Source organism: Chanodichthys erythropterus, chromosome 12 (assembly GCF_024489055.1).
Source record: "Chanodichthys erythropterus isolate Z2021 chromosome 12, ASM2448905v1, whole genome shotgun sequence".
In the NCBI taxonomy this organism is placed as follows: Eukaryota; Metazoa; Chordata; class Actinopteri; order Cypriniformes; family Xenocyprididae; genus Chanodichthys; species Chanodichthys erythropterus.
This window is the reverse complement of record NC_090232.1, coordinates 22,114,937-22,141,242: the sequence shown is the minus strand read 5'-3', so window position 1 is coordinate 22,141,242 and position 26,306 is coordinate 22,114,937. Positions and strand designations below refer to the sequence as shown.

General features: G+C 40.3%; 1 protein-coding gene across 1 annotated transcript; it reads right to left on the bottom strand.

Moving 5' to 3' along the window:
* Window positions 1–17: 17 nt before the first annotated feature.
* Window positions 18–25,644, bottom strand: arhgef38 (Rho guanine nucleotide exchange factor (GEF) 38). Its single transcript, XM_067404741.1, has 14 exons — window positions 25,353–25,644; window positions 21,919–22,103; window positions 21,418–21,535; window positions 20,927–21,074; window positions 20,821–20,838; window positions 20,082–20,281; window positions 19,761–19,894; window positions 19,561–19,665; window positions 16,951–17,073; window positions 16,288–16,599; window positions 15,262–15,393; window positions 14,994–15,195; window positions 13,255–13,466; window positions 18–463 (listed from the first exon to the last, which is right to left on the bottom strand). Exons 1-14 carry the CDS (start codon window positions 25,576–25,578, stop codon window positions 281–283), a joined length of 2,298 nt encoding a protein of 765 aa, XP_067260842.1. The 5' UTR covers window positions 25,579–25,644; the 3' UTR covers window positions 18–280.
* Between the last annotated feature and the right edge of the window lie 662 nt (window positions 25,645–26,306).

Here is a 26,306-nt window from a genome sequence, read left to right as displayed (position 1 = left end):
ATGACACCCCACAAACAGACAAGGTAATTTGCATGATTATAAATATTTAATTAATCACATAAGATTTTATATATTAATATTACTATATACAATTAGTTAAAATACATTTTTTTTCTAATTAGCAACATGTCCATAATTTTATTTATATAGTTCAAGAAAACACTGTTGGTAGCATCATGTAGTGCAAAAATATTTGTGCAGGATTGGCCTTCATTAAGCAATTAATTTATAATTTTTCTTCCTTTAAATAAAAATATTATTAGAGACATTTAAAAAACATTTAGGCATATGACATCTTTCCAAGGTAGTTTGCTGGAACGTAGCCTCGTTGTCCATTAGATTCAGCGAGCCACCAGTCTTTGTTACCACCGAGGTCTGAAAACTGAAGAATACGAACATGCTGGTACTCCTGAAGTGTAAGCTCTTGTTCACAGCGTGCCTGGAATGCATAAACTGCATAGAACTGTGAAAAAAGATAAGTAAAATTAGTGTCTTACTGTTATTCTCTTGTTATCATTCAGCTTGACAACAACACAAATCAGGAAAACTGAACTTTTAAAGATTAGATGTCATTTTAGTTATAAACCGCAAAAAGCACTTTATTGCCACACAACAGCACAGTATCTGAAAATACGTTGGTCTCATTTGAAATGATGGTTTGTCTGTCTAGGACATATGACCAATAGACGGCGTTGTCTATTCATTCACAATACAAAATTTTAAACGCAATTGACCCTATTCACTCTTTTGAGTCCTCTATATATCTTATTCTAAAAAAAAATGTTTTCATAATCTTTAATGAAAATGACTAACTTATCTGCCCCTGAAGGAGGGAACGGAGACGTTACTTCAATACTGACATAATGGGGTCTCGCCTGGGAGCCCAATCACCTCCAAGTGGTACAAAATGAGCCAATAGTAATTGGCCAGTGAGATTTACATGCTGGGCCACACCCCCAGCATTCGGCTATAAATAGGACCGGCATACTCAGGAGCCGAGACAGGGAACCCGGCTATTCAGATTCAGGGCTATGACTTGAACGGGAGTTTATAAAGGGCCTGATTCAAGACACCCAGATCCCTTGCTATCCCCTGCTATCTTGGGTACTGTGATGTGTGCTTGCTGTATAATCCTTCATCTTGGCTGGAGGGACAGGCTCTATTGCATCCTTCGTCATCAGGAATGCAATCTCCACTCACAGGACAGGGGCATCCTTTTCTGCCATGAGGCAAACAGGACACCTGGCGAACTGAATCGCATAGCCGAGTCTGACTGTCCGAATGGGCCATTGGGAAGGGCTGGGAAGCTGGGAGGCTCCCAAGGCCTGTAAGAGTGGCACCAAGGGGACACAGACATACCCGCGGGGACAGCGAGGGCGCTTGGGCCTAACCCAGGAAGCACAGCGTCTCGAAGTAGAGGCAGTGAGTGTGGTGCACTTACCTGGCTTTGTGGGTCCCGTGAGGGACTGGCTAGGGAGGCGTGAGGAAGCAGCGAGTCCTCTAACACACACTCCATGCCTGTGACGAAAGAACAGGGGCTGGGAAGGATGAAGCAGCGTGTGGCTCACTGCCCACGCACACCTTGTATGACTGGAGAGTCAGGAAACCGCTCTTTCTTGAGAATTTGGGACCATCCGGCCCTCCTTCGGGGGAAGGAGTGGTGCGTACAGGGAAAGAGCCATTCCCTGCAATTCTGGGTCACCCATCCCAGGGCCACCTCACTAACCATTTAGGTTTAGCAGTGACCTGGGGGTGAGCTGAATCACCTTCCTGCAAAGGGCTCGGCCTCACAGCTGAGTCGGGATGGAGCACTGCTCGCAGGGGGATGTTCTTGGCGACAAGCAGACTGGACCATGGTCAGAATGGCTGGTTCTGAACGGTCTGGAACTGCTGTGCAATCCAATCTGGATGCAAACACTGCTGGAATCCGGCATCACACCTGCAGAGAAATCCCACGACGAGTTGCAAGCAGTTTTCTGCTGTTTTCAGAGTGTTCTCCTGATGGCAATTAAAATTGCTGTAATTTGCTCAGAAATTTATTCTCAATAGAAGTTAATTGGAAAGAGCGAACGTTGTACAACCGCTTGGCTCCAAAGCAAAAGTATGAATGGAAGTGAGTATGCCGGTCCTATTTATACCCGGATGCCGGGGGTGTGGCCTGGTATGTAAATCTCACTGGCCAATTCCCAGTGGATAGTTTTGTACCACTTGGAGATGATAGGGCTCCCAGGCGAGACCCCATTACGTCAGTATCGACGTAACATCGAACGTGACTGACTGAATGGGAAAATTTTTTCTTCTAATGTAGTCAAGCTCATGTTGGCAAACAAAATATTAATATGATAGTAAGTGGTGATTAAGTAGTATCAACATACTTCACCCCATCACAATTTATATCCTCATGTATACATTATTTAGGTGATAAATATTCTTTTTCACTTAACATAAATTACAGTAAAGTAGTCAGAAAGACATGTTGTTCATGTTGTTTTTAAAGCTTGACATAAAGCAAAATTCATTGAAGTCCTTCAGGTATTAAGAATAATTATTATTCTTTTTCTTAAGTCTAAACAATATTCTTAGATTTTCACTGTTCCAGACCTGGTATTAAGATGCATTTTGGTAGATTGGATCACAAGTAGATGAGGGAGACACATTCCTGTTTACACCTGGGCCCGTATTCTTAAAGATTAGAATCCTCTCAGAAAGCATTTTTTAAAATTAGACATCAACCTTCTTGGTATTCCTCAATCAATTCATTATAAAGAATATAACAAGAATTATAAAAGACTGCCTATTTTTGTATTAATTTTTTGTAAAAATTGTATAGGGTCGCTAACGACCCGAAGTGTGTATGAGTGTACGTATATATTTTTTTTCTGCACAACAATAATTGAATCTTAGATGACGGAATAGGTGCAATTCACTTTATTCCACAAGGTGGCAATGTCTGATACACAATGCTGAAGTGACGACTCATTTAGACGGAAAACAAAATAATAAGAAAAACATAAAATGTCTCAGCGATTTACTGCAGAGCAAGTACTGAACGCAATCAAATATGACTGTAACTGTTACTGGATGGATCTGGTGAAGCTGTTAGAGATCGAAATATTGATTTTGAAGATGTTGAAAATTATATAGTTTTGAGAATACATTTGAGATCGCGAATGGGCTCATGTTTGTGACCTCAAACATAAAACTAGCCCATTATTTGCTGTATTTACTGGGAAATGAGCTCTGACGAGGACAGTGATGATGGCATAAAACATCTGCTCAAATTAAGCCCTTTCAAGCTCCAAAAGGTAACAAAATATGCTTTATTTTATTCTTCTGTAATTGTTACTCTAATATCTGAGGAGTTTTATATTATCGTGACAGGTAGAGATCCATCAGTGTTAGATATAGATCCGGGTCGATAAAGACCCAAATATGTAAGAATGATTGGCGAAACAGTCATGCATTTAAGGGTTAACGAAAACCAACCAATAATCTCAATAAATTAGAATACTTCATAAAAAAAAAAAATAAATAAATAAATTTGTAAATTGTTGGCCTTCTGGAAAGTATGTTAATTTACTGTATATTTACTCAATACTTGTTAGAGGCTCCTTTTGCTTTAATTACTGCCTCAATTCGGCATGGCATGGAGGCGATTAGTCTGTGGCACTGCTGAGGTGGTATGGAAGCCCAGGTTTCTTTGACAGTGGCCTTCAGCTCATCTGCATTCGACGTACGTCGGACAGACCGACGAATAGGAATCTCGCTAGAGAGGCCAATCTACTTCGAGTGTAACTAAACAAGCCAATGTACATTGGCATGCAATCATATGCATCAGCTGCTTGCCTCGCAGCGCGGGTATATAATGAGCAGCAGGTGCGTTGCATCTTCAGCTTTTCGCTTCGGAGCCAAACTTCTGCAACAAGTGTGAAGGAAGCTACTGAAAGCACGAGTGTTGGAAAACGAGTCAGCTCTTCAAGACATCTCTTTGTTGCGGTGCAGGCGGACAGCACAGCAGTGGGACGATTTTCTCCTTTGTTTTTCCTTTTGCCTTTTTTATTTGAGCAAAAAGCTGTAGTCAGCGTGAAGGCCGTTCTCACGGCTGGTGAAACGGTGCGCCTAGAGCGCTAAAAAGCTGTTATTACAGCTGGTAATAGAGCGCCTTCAAGGAGAGTGCACACGACAGGCTGCACATTCCCTGTCTGCGTTGCAGTGGCTTTTCCCCCTGCGTGCTTCAGCACCTAAAAGAGTCAGTCCTTGAAAGAGCTTACACAAGTAGTTTGCGTCTTTTTAAGGATGTCGTTCTACTTGTGTGTTTCTGGATGCGGTCGTTACCTGGTGTCTCGGGATAGTCACCAACGCTGTATCGTGTGCTTGGGCTTAAGGCACGCTGAGGCGGCGTTTGTGGGTGAGTCATGTACCCATTGTGGGAAGATGACCGTCGCAGAGCTGCGGTCGAGACTCCAGTTCCTGCAAAGGGGCGGAGTCCCAGTCCCGACGCCTCGTTCCAATCCTCCACAGAGGGTTGCTTCGGGTAGCGAGAGGTGTAGCATCCTCCTGGGCGCTGGCTCGTGGTGCCTCGCTAACAGACATTTGTAGAGCTGCGTGCTGGGCGACACCTAACACGTTCGCTAGATACTATAGCCTTTGTGTCGAGCCTGTCTCCTCCCGTGTTCTCGCTCCAGGTCAGAGGCACGGAGAGGCCCCGGCTTAGTGTCGGCTTGCTGCACTACATGCGCGTTCTATTCTCCAGAGAGTCCCTACGGGCAGACCCTGTTGAGTCCTACGGTTACCCCTCGGCAGCCGACGTGGCGGAGCGTCTGGCGCCAGGCCTATATTCCATTGTATCCTTGAGAACCGGATTTAGTCCGGTGACTTGAGGATCACGGTGAGCGCGCTTCCTTTGGGGAACCAACCCCCTAGGAACCCTCGCCCCTCTTGCACTCCACAGCCAGTAGGTGGACCGCCCCAGAGGTGTGTACCATCCATATCCTGCGGAGCTCCCCAAGAAGACCGGATGTCAATCGCTGCATCGGAGGGTGAGCCTGACGCTTCGGGGGATGAGGATTCGCCCCCGCTCCCACGCCCCAGTAGCAGCAGCAGCCTCCATCCAAGTGGCGTCGTGGAGCCGGTCACGGGCGGGGTGCCCAGCCCGTCCAGCCACCCCCTAAGAAGAAGGGTGGCAAGGCCAAGTCCAAGCAGCCCTAGGACGGGCGACCTGGAGATGGATGGGACTGCTCTTCAGGAGGTGGTGACCGCACCGCTCCTTCCCCCGGAGGAGGGCTGGGTGGAGAATCCTTTGTTTTCCTTTTTTTGTTCCGCCGTTGGGCCAGCGGTACCCAAATTTTCAATAAAAGAGCAGTTTCCTCTATCTCTGGGTCCGAAGAGGGCTCGGAGAGCAGTGGGAGGGCAAGAACCTCACCACTCTCATCCACCTCTTCTGTCGCCAGCGGACAGCAGCGAGCAGCAGGCAAGCAAAACCTCGACTGCTCCCTCTGTCCACCCGTGGAAGCAGGTAAGTGTTGCACAGCACACTGTGACGCCGCTTCGGGCCGCCTCACAAAGAGAGCCCCCCGAGCCACGTCCCTGTGTTCCACCTCTCTGCCCTGCTGCGGGTACGCCGGTGGTCCCTATGGTCCCGATTGTACGGCCGAGTTCCGAGATGGGCGTGGCAACGTGGTACGTTCCGGGTGCCAATCACTCAGGAGTGTCGCCAAACCTTCAGTCCGTGGTCGGACCCTTTGTTTCTCCGGGCAGGAGTGCCCCTAAAGCAAGTGTCCCGGCATGCTGTGGTATTCACAGATGCCTCTGCCACCGGCTGGGGTGCCACGTACAACGGGCATGCAGTGTCAATGGTTTGGACGGGACCCCATCTGCATTGGCATATCAATTGCCTCGAGTTGTTAGCAGTACGCCTTGCTCTGAGCCGCCTCAAAGCGCCGCTACGGGGCAAGCATGTACTGGTCCGTACGGACAACACTGCGACCGTTGCGTACATCAACCGTCAAGGTGGTCTACGCTCTCGTCGCATCTCACAACTCGCCCACCATCTCCTCCTCTGGAATCGGAAGCATCTGAGGTCGCTTCGCGCCATTCATGTTCCCAGTGTACTCAACCGTGTGGCCGACGAGCTATCGCGAGCTGCGCTGCCAGGAGAGTGGCGACTCCACCCCCAGGTGGTCCAGCTGATCTGGAAAGAGTTCGGAGAGGCTCAGGTAGACCTGTTTGCCTCACCAGAAACCTCCCACTGCCAGATGTTTTACTCCCTGTCCGAGGGAACACTCGGGACAGATGCACTGACTCACAGCTGGCCCCGGGGCCTGCGCAAATATGCATTACCCCCAGTGAGCCTACTTGCACAGACACTGTGCAAAGTCAGGGAGGACGAGGAGCAGGTCCTGCTAGTTGTGCCCTATTGGCCCAACCGGACCTGGTTCCCAGAACTCTCACTCCTCGCGACAGCCCCTCCCTGGCCCATTCCTCTGAGGAAGGACCTGCTTTCTCAGAGACGGGGCACTCTTTGGCACCCGCGTCCAGACCTCTGGAAACTCCATGTCTGGTCACTGGACGGGACGTGGAGGTTCTAGGTGACTTACCCCCTGAGGTACTTAACACCATCACTTCGGCACGTGCACTGTCTACGAGACGTGCTTATGCCTCAAAGTGGAACCTGTTCGTCGAGTGGTGCTCTTCTCGCTGGGAAGACCCCTGAAGATGCCCGATCGGAGTCGTGCTTTCCTTCTTGCAGCAAGGGTTGGAGCGTAGGCTGTCCCCCTCCACCCTCAAAGTCCATACTGCTACTATCTCCGCTTACCACGACCACATAGATGGCAAATCTGTTGGTCAGCACGACCTGGTCATCAGGTTCTTTAGGGGGGGCGAGATGGTTAAATCCTCCTCGTCCCCCCTCCATACCCTCTTGGGACCTCACTCTGGTGCTAAGAGCACTTCAGATTGCTCCCTTTGAGCCTTTCCTATCGGCAGACTTAAAGATTCTGTCTATGAAGACTTTGCTGCTGGTGGCATTGGCCTCCATCAAGAGGGTAGGGGACCTGCAGTCATTTTCGGTCGACGAATCGTGCCTAGAGTTCGGGCCGGGTGACAGTCACGTGGTACTGAGACCCCGGCCTGGCTATGTGCCCAAGGTTCCTACCACTCCCTTCAGGGACCAGGTAGTGAGCCTGCAAGCGCTGCCCTCGGAGGAGGCAGACCCAGCCCTGGCTTTGCTCTGTCCAGTTCGCACCTTGCGACTGTACATAGACAGAACTCGAAGCTTTAGGACCTCAGACCAGCTCTTTGTCTGTTACGGAGGCCAGCAGAAGGAAAAGGCTGTCTCCAAACAGAGGATGGCCCACTGGATAGTGGATGCCATCGCCCTGGCTTACCAAGCTCAGGGCGTGCCCTGCCCGCTCAGGTTGCATGCTCACTCCACGAGAGGTGTAGCATCCTCCTGGGCGCTGGCTCGTGGTGCCTCGCTAACAGACATTTGTAGAGCTGCGTGCTGGGCGACACCTAACACGTTCGCTAGATACTATAGCCTTTGTGTCGAGCCTGTCTCCTCCCGTGTTCTCGCTCCAGGTCAGAGGCACGGAGAGGCCCCGGCTTAGTGTCGGCTTGCTGCGCTACATGCGCGTTCTATTCTCCAGAAAGTCCCTACGGGCAGACCCTGTTGAGTCCTACGGTTACCCCTCGGCAGCCGACGTGGCGGAGCGTCTGGCGCCAGGCCTATATTCCATTGTATCCTTGAGAACCGGATTTAGGCTGGGTTCCATATGTGTGACCCTATGGGGATCCCTTATGGGTTTTTTCCACGGTTGCTCCTAGATGAAGCCCGTGTCTTTCCCTCTGGGAGAACCCATCTCTCATCGAGTTGGAGTCACCCCAGTTCTTCCATATGTTGTACAACCTACAAGGTTAGTCCATATGTACTTCTCCATATAACTCCTTCGGGGAAGGATATGGCTTCCGCAGCGTTGCTTATCTGATGTAAGGCTACGCTTTCCCAGTGTTATCCAATAGTCTCACTGAGTGGGTTTGGGAACAACAGTGATCGGGGTTCAGGTGGCTCACAACAGAGAACTGGAAGAGGGCAGCTCCTGTGGCGCTTTGGTAGGGATTCCTATTCGTTGGTCTGTCCGACGTACGTCGAACGTGACCGACTGAATGGGAACATCTTGGTTACAAAGGTAACCCTCGTTCCCTGAAGGAGGGAACGGAGACGTACATCCTGTCGCCACAGGCGTTGTCCTGCTGATGCTGCCGCCTGCTGGGTTCGGCTCCTCAGCGAAAACCTGAAGATGCAACGCACTGATGCTCATTATATACCCGCGCTGTGAGGCAAGCAGCTGATGCATATGATTGCATGCCAATGTGCATTGGCTCGTTTAGTTACACTCGAAGTAGATTGGCCTCTCTAGCGAGATTCCTATTCGTTGGTCTGTCCGACATACATCTCCGTTCCCTCCTTCAGGGAACGAGGGTTACCTTTGTAACCGAGACATTTTCCAAAAACACAGTGGACCAACACCAGCAGATGACATTGCACCCCAAATCATCACAGACTGTGGAAACTTCGCACTGGACTTCAAGCAACTTGGGCTATGAGCTTCTCCACCCTTCCTACAGACTCTAGGACCTTGGTTTCCAAATGAAATACAAAACTTGCTCTCATCTGAAAAGAGGACTTTGGACCACTGGGCAACAGTCCAGTTATTCTCCTTATCCCAGGTAAGAGGCTTCTGACGTTGTCTTTGGTTCAGAAATGGCTTGGTACATGGAATGTGACCGTTGTAGCCCATTTCCTGAAGACGTCTGTGTGCGGTGGCTCTTGATGCACTGACTCCAGCTTCAGTCCCCTCCTTTTGAAGCTCTCCTAAGTTCTTAAATCGGCTTCACCTGACAATCTTCTCAAGCCTGTGGTCATTCCTTTCACTTGTACACCTTTTCCTACCACACTTTTTCCTTCAGTCAACTTTCAATGAATATGCTTTGGCACAGCACTCTGCGAACAGCCAGCTCTTTCAGCAATGACCCTCTGTGGCTTACCCTCATTTTAGAGGGTCTTGATGATCATCTTCTGGACAACTGTCAAGTCAGCAGGCTTCCCCATGACTTCTTTGGGGATTACTGACCTAAACCCAGTATTTATACCCTGAGAATGGTAATTTAATAGAACTTGAAATTAAATATTCTAATAATTTGAGATACTGATTTTTTTATTTTGATGAGCAGCAAGCTGTAATCATCAAAATGAAAACAAAAAAGTCAGGAAATATTTTACTTTATGTCTAATAAATCTAGAATATATTTAAGTTTTACTTTTTGAATTAAATTACAGAAAAAAATAACTTTTACATGATATTCTAATTTATTGAGATGCACCTGTATATAAACTTGGTTATCTCACTCCACCAAAAATCCTTTAAATTTATTTTACTCAATACAGAACAAGAACGAAAAATAAAAAGCTATATATAATAAATTGAAACACAAATTAAGCTATTGTGGCATTCATTATAAAGCAGAAATGAATTTATTTAAAGCAAAACTGAATTGGGCTCACTAGCCTACCCCTCTCATTCAGGAAGAATCCAAACGTTTCCATATTTGCGATGTAACATTTATTGGTTGCTGAACTACTGTTCATTATGTAAACCAGGCTTTGTTTCACTCTTGTTTCAGTATCCACATAAAACATCATCCTTCACATGGGCAGAAATGTGTTGTGACTGGTACAGATGTATAGCGGACCATTTAAACTGAGCAGTATTAACTTTGTCGGCATTTTAGTTTGCTGATAAATGGCTGAAATGTAAAGTTAGTAATGCTAGAATTGATATCTTGTGTCTGCGTGTGTGAGGCACCTGTGCGATCAATTGGATTTAATAAAATAAAGATAAATATTTTAAAAACATAAAAACAAATACAACGCGTCAAATGTGCGTGTACCAGCCTACTTGATGCAGTTTTTCTCCTTTGTTTTGTTAATCTCTTAATTATTTCACTGAAATATATTTTGTGTAGTCCTATTATTTTATTCCTATATTATTCTGTTTTTCTCTGCGTTGCAGGTGCATGATGTGTGAATCCTAATGTTCTGTTTATGTTGCCATTTGTGCATTGTGCAAAGCGAAATTCCTTGAAAGAAAATAAAAACAATTGTGATAGGCTATTTTAAGACACTCACCTATTCCAGTTTAATTTTAATTTGACATTTTAATTGTGTCGTTGGTTTTTATGATCAGATAGCGAGATTGTCGGTCAGGAAAATAATCCAAATGTTTTCATTACAGTTCTCCACCAGATTTACTATGCTGCACGCATGTTCCCGCTGACTCAAAAACTTGCGTACACTGCTGAGACCCTACGTGGAATTTGATTGTAGCCATAGCTCACGTCCACATTGATAAATGCTAAATTTTGCGTGGAAACGAACGCACGCCCAATTTTCTGTCGTACATTCATTTGATAAATGAGGGCCATGGAGAGCAGCAGCAGCTTTCATTTCTGCTCTGATAGCCACAAAACCACAAAGAACAGGCTTAGTACGTGTTATCAAATCAGGAATGGGGGGAGAACATTGTGCTTGGTATGTGTTTCGTCTTCAAACCAAACTTGGGTTTCCAGCAAGCTTAAAGGATTCGTTCACTTTAAATTGAAAATTACCCGAGGCTTTACTCACCCTCAAGCGATCCTAAGTGTATATGACTTTCTTCATTCTGATGAACACAACTGGAGTTATATTAATAAATATCCTTCCATATTCAACTTATGTAAATTTTGTAATTTTTTTCGTAATTTGAATACCGAAGGTGTAGGAAGTAGCATAAGCATTTGAACTGTGAGAGCTTTTCCCATAATGTTTATGCATTAAGTCAATAGGTGAAGATTAAATGGTCTTTTGTGGCCGTTTGAACACATTTAACATCATGAGAGTCTATACAAGTAAGCAATCCGGTTGAATACATTTTTGACTACCTCTGGATGTGGTTGAAAGCAGACAAGCTCAAAACATTTTAGACCTCATTTGTCCACTGTGATCCGATTGACCAAAGTGTGGAAATCAAAATTAAATTTTAAAACCAAAAATTAAATTAGAGTAATTAAGGGTAATTGAACTCTTTATGCTGTTCAGGGTGTTGTGTTCTCAGGTGATACATTAAGCCAGGCAACGAGGCACCTGTCAGTATTTCAGCCAAACAAATTATTGTGACTATGTTCATTTTTTGTCATGGTAAAGTGTGTCCACACTGCTGACATGTTTAACTTTTGTAGCTTATCCACGTTGTGTGCTTGAAATAGCCACATGAAAACGTATCATCAGAGAATCACTAAATAGCATGTTAACTGTCAGTGTCCCGGTTGCGATATTGTATATATTGTATATATATACAGTATATATTTGGAATAAAATAAAAATTGTTTAGTATATTTGCTTTGCAGTAAACTAAAGCTATTATAACTTTTTTACACTTGATTTTTTTTTTAATGTGCTTTCACTTCTGCAATAATTTGTCTTCTTTAAAAAAATACAACCTTAGGTTTGTATTACAAAGTATTCATTAATTACAACTATCTGGATTCAGATATGCTCAAAAACAGGGGTGACAGTTAACAGGTCAAACACCACTGTTTTGGTCAATGATTTTGGCCCTCGAAAAACAATTTTGGCCAAAACAGCTTGTTTGTTTGTGCGCTGTTTCGGGTGAATATTTTCAGTTGGCAAAATTTCAGGCTATGTCCACACGAAGCCGGAGCTTACCCTAAACAATTTTTTTTCCCCCCTCATCTCAAAAAATATCTGCGTCCACACGAAACCACTGAAACGACTCAAAATGATGTAGTATACATGCCAGACCATTATGTGGCGCTGTAATTCTGTCACAGAAATGCACTTAAAGCAGCAAAGAAGGAGCAGACTTGGAGCATGCTCATAAACTTTTCGCGCTGAATACAAACTATATCAAAGCTTAGAAATAACACTTTATTTTGGCTTAGTAGCTTCTGCAGCATGAACATGTAGAGTCTGTCATTGCTGTTGTTGGTGCTGTTTTGTGGTGTTAGCGCCGTCTGACTAGGGTCGACACGTGGGATGATGACATCATCGTTTCAGAAAATATACCGATTGCCCCGTCCACACGAACACGCAAAGACAGCGTTTTCAAATTTATCCACTCTGGGACCCGGATTCAAAAAATAGCAGTTTCACCTTTCAAAAATGCCGGATCCGTGTGGACGAAATGCCTATCCGATAAAAAAATTGTGCGTATTCACAGAAATGCCTCTCCGTGTGGACGGGGTCTCAGTCCATTACTAGTGCTGATATTTGGAAAAATTAGACTAAATATTTGGAAATTGACTACATATACTTTAAAGGTGCCCTAGAACTTTTTTTAAAAAGATGTAATAGAAGTCTAAGGTGTCCCCTGAATGTGTTTGTGAAGTTTCAGCTCAAAATACCCCATAGATTTTTTTTAATTCATTTTTTTTACTGCCTATTTTGGGGCATCATTATAAATGAGCCGATTCAGGGCTACTGGCCTTTTAATTCTCCTGCTCCACGCCCACGGAGCTCGTGTTTGCCTTGAACAGTGCATAAACAAAGTTTACACAGCTAATACAACCCTCAAATGGATCTTTACAAAGTGTTTGTCATGCATGCAGCACGTATGCGTCGGATTATGTGAGTATTGTATACTGTTATATTGTTTACTTTGATTCTGAATGGATTTGAGGCTGTGCTCCGTGGCTAATGCTACACTGTTGGAGAGATTTATAAAGGATGAAGTTGTGTTTATGAATTATACAGACTGCAAGTGTTTAAAAAGGAAAATAGCAACGGCTCTTGTCTCTGTGAATACAGTAAGAAACGATGGTAACTTTAACCACATTTAACAGTACATTAGCAACATGCTAACAAAACATTTAGAAAGACAAATACAAATATCACTAAAAATATCATGTAATCATGGATCATGTCAGTTATTATTGCTCCATCTGCCATTTTTCGCTATTGTTCTTGCTTGCTTACCTAGTCTGTTGATTCACCTGTGCACATCCAGACGTCTTTTAAACAAATGAGATTTATACAAGAAGGAGGAAACAATGGTGTTTGAGACTCACTGTATGTCATTTCCATGTACTGAACTCTTGTTATTTGACTATGCCAAGATAAATTAAATTTTTCATTCGAGGGCACCTTTAAGGCTACACACACACACACACACACACACAAACACTTTCCATGTGTCTTACATATTGGTCCTCAGAGTGGTCTAGCTCGTCCTGTGGTCCAGACTGAGGGGACATACTGTCTGAAGTGCTGTTCGGACTGAAGCTCCGCATACTACTGCTCCTGCTGCCTGAGATAAACAGACTTAGATTGTCAAAGTCATCTGGCCTGTCAGTCACCTCCCTCTGGGGGTTGTAGGATTTCAGGAATGAGGAGTAAACATAGCCCTGCGTACCTAAACACACACACACACACACAAAGAGAAATGTCATTATCATCAGCAGGAGCCTGTTTAACCTAATAGGAGCAAAAGAATGACAGCTTTGTAAGACCATAAGAGTGAATGTGATCTCAGACGGATCAGTTTCAGGCCTCAAACTAATTTAATGAATTGTCTGAAGGACCATGGATTCCATTTTTCACATTTGTCTTTAATAATACAATTAAAATATCGCTTTCATGACAAAGGTAGAGTGTTGATGATAATTTTTTTTTTCTCTATATATTGTGATATTTAAATATTTCAAGTAAAGATTTCAAGGGCTTTATTGGCATAACTATTTTTTCTACTTCCAGTTATTGTGTTATCCCCCACTAACCAGAAACTATTTACAATAGTTGATGATAGCCATAAAGTCACCTGACATAACAACCAGAACACTGGTCCTGTTGTGAAGCAACAGTCTCTGTGGATTTAATGAGAGGCTAGTTTATAGACATGTGATGAAAGAAAATCCTTACGGGATTTCATTACTCTCTGCTGTAAGGTTATGAAGCTCTACAGCAGATAGGATGCATACAAAATTTCCACAAGCCTTATTAATGCTTTAGTTAATGGTGTCTACTGTAAATATCATTTTGTTTACATGGTGAAATCTCATGTGGATTAATAGCATAAGCATGGGCAAAAAAACAAAACAAAACTGGTAACACTATATTAAATTTCAATTTGTGAACGTTTGTTAATGCATTAGATTTCATTAAATAACAATGAACAAGAGTTTGTTACAGCATTAATCTAGGTTAATGTTATTATTTATAAACATAATATTGTTCATTGTTCATATTCATTCATAATACATTAGTTAATGTTAATTTATACAACTTGAAATGTTAAAATGTATTAATGTATGTAGAAATTAACATTAGTCAAGACTAATGAAAACAAAAAAAAAAAGAATACATTTTAATGTAATGGCAGATACTGCATCAACAAATGTTAACATATAGATCCCTATTGTAAATGTTACCAAGAAATTTGTTTAGTTTTGCATGCCAAAAACTTTTACATTAAAAAGTTACATTAAAGTAAAGACAGTTATGATGTTCCGAAAGATTTCTATTCAGATAAATGTTGTTTCGAACATTCTCTTTCTTAAAGAACCGGGGAAAAAATGGTTTTCACAAAAATATTAAGTATAGCACAACTGTGATAATAATAAAAAAATGTTTCTTGAGCACCAAATCAGCATATTAGAATGATTTCTTAAGGATTGTGTGACTGCTAATGGCTGCTGAAAATTCAGCTTAACCATCACAGGAATATATTAAAATAGATAACAGGTTTTTTTTTAAATCATATTTTCACAATATTACACATTTTACATATCTGATCAAATAAATGCAGCTTTTTGCGAGCACAACAGATGGTAGTGTACATCCAGACTATAAATATTTAAAACTTCCCTCTTTAAACACTGTGCGTTATTACATTTATTTTTCTTCTGAAAATAAATTTAAGTATTTGAACACACAGACTTACTCCCAGTGTGTACTAGCCAGCGGCTGCTGCTTCCCATTGGGTCTTTGTCTTCCAGCAGAGCCACCAGCTCCCCCTCCAGCAGGCTGATGTCTTTTTCCTGACAGGCGTTGCAGTTACGCTTGAGCTGATAGAGCCGATCCACTGCATACTCTTCCAGGAGCCAGGCCCTGTGCTCCTCGGTCTGTCTGGTGATCTCTGGGGCCTGAAGAGAATTTTACAGTTAGCTGAGACCTCAATGGCAATGAATATTTATCATTTGTAATCATACCATTTTCTTGTCCCGTTTCTCAAAGCTCACTTTGCGCTCCATCAACTTTTGGGAATTTTCTTTGAAGAATCCAAGGTTGCTCAGCTCCTCCATGATAGAATTTTGGACTTCACTCAAGTTCGACAAAGGAACCTGGATGGAATGAACAATGCAATGGTTAAAATGTCACATTAAACATCCATAACAAAATTTTAGACATACTGTAGATCAGTGATTCTTAACCAGGGGGCCTTGGGAAACTTCCATGGGTGCTCCAAAAAGTCAAATAAATGTAGTTATATTAACATAATCCTAATTAAATTGCTAAATAACACAAAACTGACATAATTTATTATTATTAAAACAGAAGTCCCAGAGGTACATATCAGATTTGATATGTTAGCCTTTGAATATTATCTTGGAGTCAAAAAAGTTGAGAACCAACATTGTAGATGAAACAACCACTGTAATGGTTAAAATGTTATACTACATATAGTCTTTTGAATATGCTTTATATTTATCTGCATTATTACTGTTTTACATAGAGTATGTATCGAAGAATTATCATGTAGCCTACTGAACATGAATTTTTTACGTTTAATGTTCTGTGGGAAGCTATATTTGTAAGCCTAAAGATCCTTTATCCTTAGAATATAATAGGCTAATGGTTTTGGATAACACAAAGGTTGTAGGTTTGAATCCATGTATGGACCACAGAAGTAACCTGAGAAGTTGTAAAATCACCATTTAGCCCTTGAGCAAGACACTTAAAACTTGTTTTCCAAAGTGAAAAAAGGGCTCTGTCACTTTCCCTCATTTCTTTCCACACATGGCATGCAAGAAGGAAAAAAAAAAAAAAAAAAACACAAATTGTGCACACGATTTATAAATCAAGGGAACGAATTAGTAAATCGTGTGCACAATTTAGACTACATTTTTCTCCTGCATGTCATGTGTGGGGCTCTGTACATTTCAAAATGATTTGGGGATTTTTTTTATAAAACAACATTATTTTTGGCATCATTTTTTCTATCTGCTTTAACTCACCGGTAGCTGGTGGACAGGCGGTTGGGCTGCATCCATCAGTTTTCTAATTAATTTCACTAAACAAATCAAGCAGTTGCTGAGGATTGTCCTGACAGCTCGGTTGAAGCATTGCAGCTCATCAAGCAGCTGGGCATTGAGGGCCTGGTAATCTCGTTTGGCTAGGCCCTGTTCCTCTTTGGAAGATCGGGAATCCAACTGGCTGCAGTAGTCCAACAGTTTATCATAGCGCTTCTGTATCAGCTTCTGTGGTGATGCAAACATTCCCAGCAGGCTGGAGAGAGGAGCCAGAACCAAATGCTCCATATGATCTTTCTGAGGAACACAAACCAAGGAACAAATTTTTAAACTGGATCTAGGGTGGGAAAGCTGCTATTTTTTAATAGGTTTAAAAGACCTAGAGGTAGCATAACAATAAAAGTGTGTGTATGAAATGTGAAATAATTTAGTAAATCTCACTACATTCTGCATGATGGCTTTATGCTCATATTGTGCATTACTGTAATTCCATTTGTTTAGATGTAATTGTAAAGAACTTAGCTGATGATAAATATGATCATCCATGACTGTTTACGAATGATTCACGGTGCAGTTGCTGACAAAAACTGAAGTGAAATATTACTCCGTATTTTATGCAAGTACACATGCAAGAGGGGAAACACTTACAAATTGTTTGTATGGGTCATTGCCATTCCTCTTTTGCTGAAAGCCATTTGTGTCTATTTTGTCTGGATCCTTCATTATAGTTTCTAGGTCTTGTGCATTTTGAACAGCAATGGAAATCATCTCCTACAGTATAAACAGAAATATGAAAACAGGACATAGTGTTTGTCTTTTATATAATTCAGAATAATTCAGGTCTTCGTCTATTGGTTAGAGAGTCAGATGGGTAACCCGATAGTTGCGGGTTCGAGTCTCAATACCGGCAGTAAATGACTGATGTGCCCTTGAGCAAGGCACCTAACCCCTAATCGCTACCTGGGCACCACAGCAAATTGGCTGCCCACTGCTCCGAGTGTGTACTACTCCGAGTGTGTAATAACACTACTACTAATTTGTGGGCACTAACTGGATGGGTTAAATGCAGAGGATAAATTCTGAGTATGGGCTACCATACTTGGCCTTCACATGTCACTTTCACTTTCACTTTAAAAATTCCAGTACTTTTAAGACCTAGATATACACTATATTGCCAAAAGTTTTGGGACGCCTGTCTTTATGTGTACATGAACTTTAATGACATCCCATTCTTAATCTGTAGGGTTTAATATGGAGTTGGCCCACCCTTTGCAGTTATAACAGCTTCAACTCTTCTGGGAAGGCTTTCCCCAAGGTTTAGGAGTGTGTTTATGGGGATTTTTGACCATTCTTCAAGAAGTGCATTTGTGAGGTCAGGCAGTGATGTTGGCGAGAAGGCCTGGCTCACAGTCTCCGCTCTAATTCATCCCAAAGGTGTTCTATCAGGTGTTCTATTGAGGTCAGGACTCTGTGCAGACCACTCAAGTTCCTCCACACCAAACTCGCTCATCCATGTCTTTATGGACCTTGCTTTGCGCACTGGTGCGCAGTCATGTTGGAACAGGAAGGGGCCATCCCCAAACTGTTCCCACAAAGTTGGGCGCATGAAATTGTCCAAATTGTCTTGGTATGCTAAAGCATTTAGAGTTCCTTTCATTGGAACTAAGGGGCCAAGTCCAACCCCTGAAAAACAACCCCACACCATAATCCCCCCTCCACCAAACTTTACACTTGGCACAGTGCAGTCAGGCAAGTATCGTTCTCCTGGCAACCACCAAACCCAGACTCATCCATCGGATTGCCAGACAGAGAAGCGTGATTCGTCACTCCAGAGAACACGTCTCCACTGCTCTAGAGTCCAGTGGTGGCGTGCTTTACACCACTGCATCCGACGCTTTGCATTGCACTTGATGATGTAAGGCTTGGATGCAGCTGCTCGGCCATGGAAACCCATTCCATGAAGCTCTCTATGCACTGTTCTTGAGCTAATCTGAAGGCTACATGAAGTTTGGAGATCTGTAGCTATTGACTCTGCAGAAAGTTGATGACTTCTGCGCACTGCGCATGCGCTGACCCCGCTCTGTGTTTTTACGTGGCCTACCATTTTGTGGCTGAGTTGCTGTTGTTCCCAATTGCTTTCACTTTGTTATGATACCACTAACAATTGACCGTGGAATATTTAGTAGTGAGGAAATTTCACAAATGGACTTATTGCACAGGTGGCAACCTATCACGGTACCACGTTTGAATTCACTGAGCTCCTGAGAGCAACCCATTCTTTCACAAATGTTTGTAGAAGCAGTCTGCATGCCTAGCTGCTTGATTTTATACACCTGTGGCCATGGAAGTGACTGGAACACCTGAATTCAATGATATGGAGGGGTCCCAATACTTTTGGCAATATAGTGTATATTTAGAAATATAAAATATTAAGAAAACACGATTTAAAAGTGCTTTCAATGAATAGAAATGCACCTAATATACAGTATAATGCGGGGCTAGGACTTTTGGATGTTTTTGCCGATTTATGTAAAATTAATTTATAAGTCATTTATATATTTATAAGACTTTAACACATAGATATCTTATAGATAGATTACTTATATGTTCTTCTTTTTTTGTCAAGGTGATTAAATCAACAGTTTTTAGGAACTGTTGAATAAATGCAAAAATAGTATTTGGAATGCAAAATTGGAATACAGATTTTTTCAAAAATTAAAGGAAACATTTGTAAAGGATGTGCTGACACTGACTGCTCTAATTACAATGGATATTTATGTGTGAAATATGTCTGTACTAACAGTGACATTCCAAATGTGCATTGAGCTGTTCTAAAAGCAAAATAATACAACAAAACTTTAAATGTTATAAAAGATGTTTAAGGCAAAGCACCACAGGTGAATAGGCTAAAAAATCTCCATATTTCCCCAGGAAATTAATCACAATATGTTAAGATGGTATTACAAGTTTTCTTAAAATGTAATGTTTAAAAATGCAAATTATCCATTATCTAATTAAATATGCACTAATTTGCATACATTTTTAGAATAATTAATTTGAACATTGGATGAAGCCAGGTTCAAAATTGTGGTTTCATTTTGTGGGGATAGAGTTAAAGGTTTTTACAGTGGAGGTTTTGGGTATATCTAAAGGCTACTGAAGGGGAGATTTCTGGCTCAGTGCATGAGAAAAAACTATATAGTGTCTTTCCTTAATTGCGTCTATTTTTGTATACATAAATGTCATGTCTCTACATACCTGAGTATAGAGCAAGTAACAGCTGATGTTTTTCACTAGCTGTCTCACAGCTTTCTCAAGGCTACGGAAAAGTTTTTCTTCCTTGTCAAATGCTTCATCTCTCACCTGTGGAGAAGAGAAAAATCACAACAATACACATACTGCCTTTACAGAGGCCTAAGTAAAAACATGGTTATTTTTTGCATCTTTTGTTAAAGTACCTGTGGCTCAACACCAGTAAGAATCTTAAAATAGCTTGTCAGGCGGTCTGATTTCTTCCTGATAGAATGAATGTTGAACTTGTTGAGTTTAACCCTCAATGAGGTTTCATCATCACTCCTCTTGTACTTCAGCACTGAAACAACACAAGTGTCATATATACTTGAAAACTTCCAAAGCAAAATAGGTGAGTTTTATAGACATGCACAGTTGCTTTAACCCAAAATACTTTCTGAAATACTGTATGTTTGCACTATTGGACAACTTGCAACCTGAATATGTATATTTGATATAGTTATTACAAGGTCCTGTGTATGTCTCACCTATGTCTTTCCTCCTCTTAAACTCATTAATGTTAATGTTAATGATCTTCACAGTGGTCAGAGCTTCCTGTAAGGGCCTGTTGTCAGGGTGGTCCGTGGGTGTGGCACTCCACAGTTCAGCCAATAGCAGCGGGTATTTCATCACGCGCTGCACTGGTTTAATGAGCAGAGAGCCCATGTCAAGTAAATTGGGCTTCCCTCTAAAAAATAACATTGAATGAAGAACAACTATTCAGATTTGGGGCACTCCACTTTGTTCACTATATACAGTCTGTATAAAATACTTTTATGATGTTTCTGTAGCTAAACTGGTAAAGCATGATGCTAGCAACAACAAAGTCACAGGTTCGATTAACGCATAGATTGAATACATTATAATTTGCATTGAGAACTAACATGTCTGTTAACATGTCTATAAAGTAACATTCAGTAATACTTTATTTTACAGTGCCATAGTTACACATTACTATATGTACTTACTATAGTAATAATAGTAAATTATGCATAGTTACTAAGTAACTAACCCTAAACCAAACCTTAACCATAACTGTAACTCTATAGTAAGTATGTAGTTAATTAATAGTAGGCTACTCAGTACTTATTTGAGTAATTATAATGTAACTACGGCACTGTAAAATAAAGTGAAACCTAACATTCATGTTTATAATTATAAAATGCCTGAATTTTCACTATTCTATATTATTTATGACAGTGTTTAAATCAGAAATTGCATACTCACTCCTGGTCATATATTTTCCTGTAAGAAAAGAGACAACAAATCATTATTGTACACTTCAGAGCCAAAGGGCTTATATCTAAGAGATAAATGGAGTTAACGTCTTTACTTGAGTGCTGATATACATCTTCTAAAATGCTGCTGAATGTCCTCCTGCGCTTCATAAGACTTGAGTGAAGCATTAGCCTCGTCGTGATGATAGCAGTAAATTTTGTATACCTCCTCTATGACAGCCTTGGCTTGGATAAACACTTCTCCTAAAAAACACAAAGTGGTCTATAAAGTGAAGAAATATATAAAGTGTATGTATGGAATCACAGTATATGGAATCATTTTTTACATTTGTGGAAAAGTTTCATATATTTTTTAATAAAATACTTTAATAATAATTTAACTTCGTTTTTTTATTTTAAAACCGCATATTAACATTATTTTTATTGGGTTTTTTAAGTTGATTAATAATTTGTTTAACAATTAACACTAATAAATTAATCCTAATTTGTAATGTCAGTCATTCGATAAAATATAGCTAACATTTGAGTTTGTTAATTTAATGCTTGCAAGTTGAATATGCCTATTTCAAATACATTTTAAAATTACCTATGAGTTGTGTTTCAGGATCAGGGTCAGCTATGGCATCTTGTAGCCTTTGGAGCAGATCAGCAGAGAGATCACACACAGACTCAATGTTGGTGAACAGTCGATCCACATCCACCACCTATAACAAACCCATCAGACCCCAAAATCAAACAAAATGTTAATATAGAAATAGCAAGTTTAGTAGATGCTTAACAGAAATGTACTTGACATCATAATGAGATATTTATAATTCAAATAAGTATATCAAATAAGTTATTTGTTATGTGGCAACACTATATATTGATCAGAATGTATTTTTGTAATATTTAGTGATAACAAAAATCCTCTATGTATACCTCTATGGTAATTATGTAATGATTACAAATCTAAAAGTGTTCTACTTCTGCATTTAAAAGATAGTGTGTTTGTAATGGCCCAGCTGACTAGTGCTTTAGGTTGCACTTGATATAATGTTTAATACAGACAGAATTTGAGAGAATATATCTGTAACTGTGAACATGCCTGAGCAGCTCTCAGAGGAAGCAGAACCTCACTTATGCAGAGCTCCAAGTCCTTCTGATAATCTGCCTCTGTCCTAACCAGCTCCTCAATGACTTTTGACCTTTTTATCATCTTCCTGTGGCGGATCTCTTCTGGATCCATGGCTGGGGATGTGGGTGAAGAGAGATCATGTGGGGACATTTTCTCTGATGCGAGGATGAAAAAAAAAGGGAGATGAATTATAGAGTTCAGATTTTACATACATTGTAAAAAATGTCCTGTTAAATTTTCTGTAAAAAAAATAAAAAAATGCATCTGTGGTTGCCAGAAATTCACTGTAAAAGACATGGTGACAATGTTTTGGGTATAATGGAATTGCGTTTTGTTGCCTGTATATTTTTACAACTATCAAATATACAACTACGTGTAATTTTACTGTTTTCCAAAAAAACTGTAAAATTACAAACAATTTGCATTTTTTTTTTCACTGTATATGGAAGGGTATCTTACTGTTAACGATAAATAGATTTTACTGCCACATTTTATATATATATATATATATATATATATATATATATATATATAAATAAATATATATATTTTATATTTTTATTAATTAATGAATTTATTTATTTATTTTTTTTACAGTGTACGTATTATTAAATAAAAAAAAAACATACAAACACATAATTAAGCCCTTAAACTATTTTTCATATTTGGCTCTATCCAGGATTTGAAAAAAAAAAAAAAAAAAAACTATTATTATTAAACTAAGACTATTATTCTATAACAATAATTTAATTATTAGTGTTTATTATAATTTAATAATTACATGCATTGAAGTCTTTTCAGCAGTGTAATTCTTATATTGAGTTATGAATCATCAAAATAGAATATATTAGCTATCTAAATAAGATTAAAAATTAGGTATTGCTGCTAGCAATATGAAAGTTAAACAAAGCAAGTATGTACTCATGGGAAGTGAGATGATTCTTTGTTTCCTGATCACCTCCATATGACACTTCCTCCTTACAGAAAGAGACAGAGAGACGCTACAGGCAAAGGTGGGGCCAGGTGTCATATTACTTTTTGGCAGAGTGATGCAATGCTGAATAAACCTGTCTAGGCTTTTTTATTTCTTTTAGTGACTGCACATCCCAAACATACAGATTTGGTTGGTGTTTAAACAGACTAATAATTAGACCACATTTTAATATTTTTAGATATAAATAAGGAAATGACTACAATAATGTGAGGAATTCCCGTAATGACATGTCTAAAATGATCTAATCATACACTTCACGTTTATAAATTCAGCAGCTTTAATTACCCAGGAAACAAAACTGTAGCTTATTATGTGTGAAAAAAATATGCAGTGCACAGATATTATTAGAGGAGCAAGCCTTAGACAAAGAGTTTGGTTATGACAATAGAAGAGTTGTGTTTCACTCATTCCACTCTCACAGAATCATATGACAAATCTCTGCCCTATAAATCACCAAAACATGTACTGTACATCTTGATGCAGAACAAATTGAAACATGCCACCAATCTTAAGATAATACAGTGAATTCAAGATTCCTCATAGCAAATGTTTCAACAGTATTCTCTAGTGAACCTGCATTTTGACTGGCTGAGTAATTTAGACTGGCAAAAGGTTCTCATGAAAAGAAAACACAAAGCCTTTCACAAGACTTTTCACTGAAGGCCGGCTAATGGAAACCTGTACCACACTGAACAGATCACATTTCTACAGGAAAATGTAACCTGACTGAACTCAAGCTTGGAGATGTGCCTTGAGCTCAGTGTGAGTGTTGATTTAGCTCCAGTGCTTTTGTATTGCATCAATAATTATTTGTCTATTTCCTTTTAATTATTTTCAAATTTGAAAGCCTCAAGCAAGACTCCCATCCTACCTTCTCCGCTTGGTTTGGCTCACTAACACAAAGTAAACATACAGGATCCCAACACATCATTTATACACACACAAGTGGAACCTGCCCTGCAAGTGCCCATTAAGAGCTTGTATCTCATATGATCAAGTGTTTGCTTTGGACATTTTTTTCTCTTTTGGGAAAGACATGAATATATACAGTCATACTAACTTGCTAACACAATATTGTTGTTTTAGTCAATCTATTGTTTTATTATGCAGCATGATGTTTAAGTGATCCAGAACATGATTTCAGTTTTATGAGCATTTCCTGTTCAGGGATCAACATTTCCTCAATGATGTCATCATATTTGACTTCAAATGAGCCATATGACATACAGCTGGCCATCAATGGCATACATTAAATGTCTCAAAATTAAGAATCAAATTATATAAAAAGTCACTATGTTGGAACCAGGTATATTAATAACTAAAAGAAGTTCATTTAACAACTAATATGACTAAAATTGAAAGGTTTTGACAATGATTTTAAAATCTCATTACTAATGCTTCTACACATACAGTAAGAAACTAAAACTGCTGACATATTCCTTGTTGTCAGCGTTTCAGACACATGCTGTTTGTTAAGTGAAATTCAATACATAAAATGGTTTGTTTGCCTTTTAAAGATTAATTGTGAAGTCTCAGAAATCTCCTTGACATGATTTGAATGTATGACGACACATTTTGTTTATATAAAGGCTATTGTCTGAAAACTAAGAAACTTGTATGACAAGACTGTCCTCATAGCTGTGAGATGTCCTCAATGTCATGACTTGGCAACCCTGAAAGGCTTCATTCCCTGTTCAGTGGAGGCTGTTAAACTAGTTTTTCTGTCAGCTGATGTCATTCTCATGTTAAGATTGTGATGACACTGACATATCATCACAACCAGAATGTGACATGATGTTGACAAGAAAATGAGTGAATGAATGAATAACTTAATATTTCTTATAATATTTAAGTAGTTAAATGCTGTAATGATGCAAAAAGAGTGCAATGCGGAATAAACCAGTTAAATATTAGTAGATAGCAACTTCCTGATAAAGTAAACAGCGTAGGCACTGTGGCTGAGCTTGTTTACGACTGTTCCACAACCATGTTCAGCACTGTGGCCGAGGTTCAGTTTGCATATGTGACATCAGTCCAGTGGGAATAGATCTCTCTCTGTAATGTAACAACGCAACAGGTGCTAAGCATCAGCACATACATGCCTTTTTTCTTTTTCTTTTTACTTTTACTTCCCTCCATACAAAGATCTAATGGAATTTGAGATGGGAGGCTTTTAAAGAGTATAATTAGTATAAAATCAAGTATGTGCTAACCTGCTGCTCTGTGGGATGTCAAAAAAAAAAAAAAAAAATTGGTGACAAGTAAAAAATGTGTTGCTGTTAGCATAACAAAGGTCCTTCTGAGGTTATCAAGGCTTTACTACAGAATTATCTGATGTTTAACCACTATACAAACACAACTTCATACAAATTAGCTGAAGAATTCTATCCAGTTTGTGAGGAAAAATTACCTTTAAGTTTAGCATTATACTCTGTCTTGTCAGAATAGCTCCTTCTCACCAAGGTTGCGATGCTGATGTCACCTTTGGAAGCGTCATCATCCACAATAGTATCTGTCTTCCTCCTTTCCAGATATCTTATGAAAAGTCTATTTCTCCTTTTAATCCCTTTGTCCTTCTCTTTTCTCTCCACCTTTTCATTCTCTCTGTCATTCCCACTGGCCTGGTTGGGATCCATGTTGACCCCTTTCTGCTCCCTCTTGTTTGGCTGTCTGGAGTAGAGGTGAAAGAGAGAGAAGAGGGGAGTCTGGGAAGAGGAACAGGTGCAGTGTTGCTTCTATTGCTGTGTACACTAACTCCATGCAGGTAAACCCTCCCCCTCTTCTGTTTCCGCCATACCTGCCTCAGGAGAGCTGTAGCCACACCTCCTTCACTTCTCTCTTTACAAAAAAGACAGACATGAAGCTAGAGATGAAGGATTCTGGTCTTTTGGGAGTCTGGTCTCCCTTAAGGTGATGATAGATGGAATGAAATGTGTTTCACACAGTGTGATATCTTGCAGAGTGACTTGAATTTGCAAGACAGCATTTACATACCTGTTGGACTTGTGGAATATGACAAATAACGAGAGCATCAGACCGCCAGCAATCCAAGACACAAGCAATAAGTCTAATAAGTATCTGTCTATCGACCTATCTATCTACACAATCTACGTATTTTTTTTTAAATATAGTTAATAAGCATACCTTTAAAAAATGTGTGCATGTCAGAAGTATGTGAGAAGCTTAATTCATTTAGACTATTGGAAATATTGTTTTCGGGTGGGTGCAGATAGAGTTAATATTAAACAAGAAGGAGGGTCTGATGACTTAACTTGAAAGGGCATGACAAAGGTCGACATATCAAACAAGCCTGTAAAGTTTTCGATTTGTGTCAACATTTACAAAGCATTACGACAATGCTGGT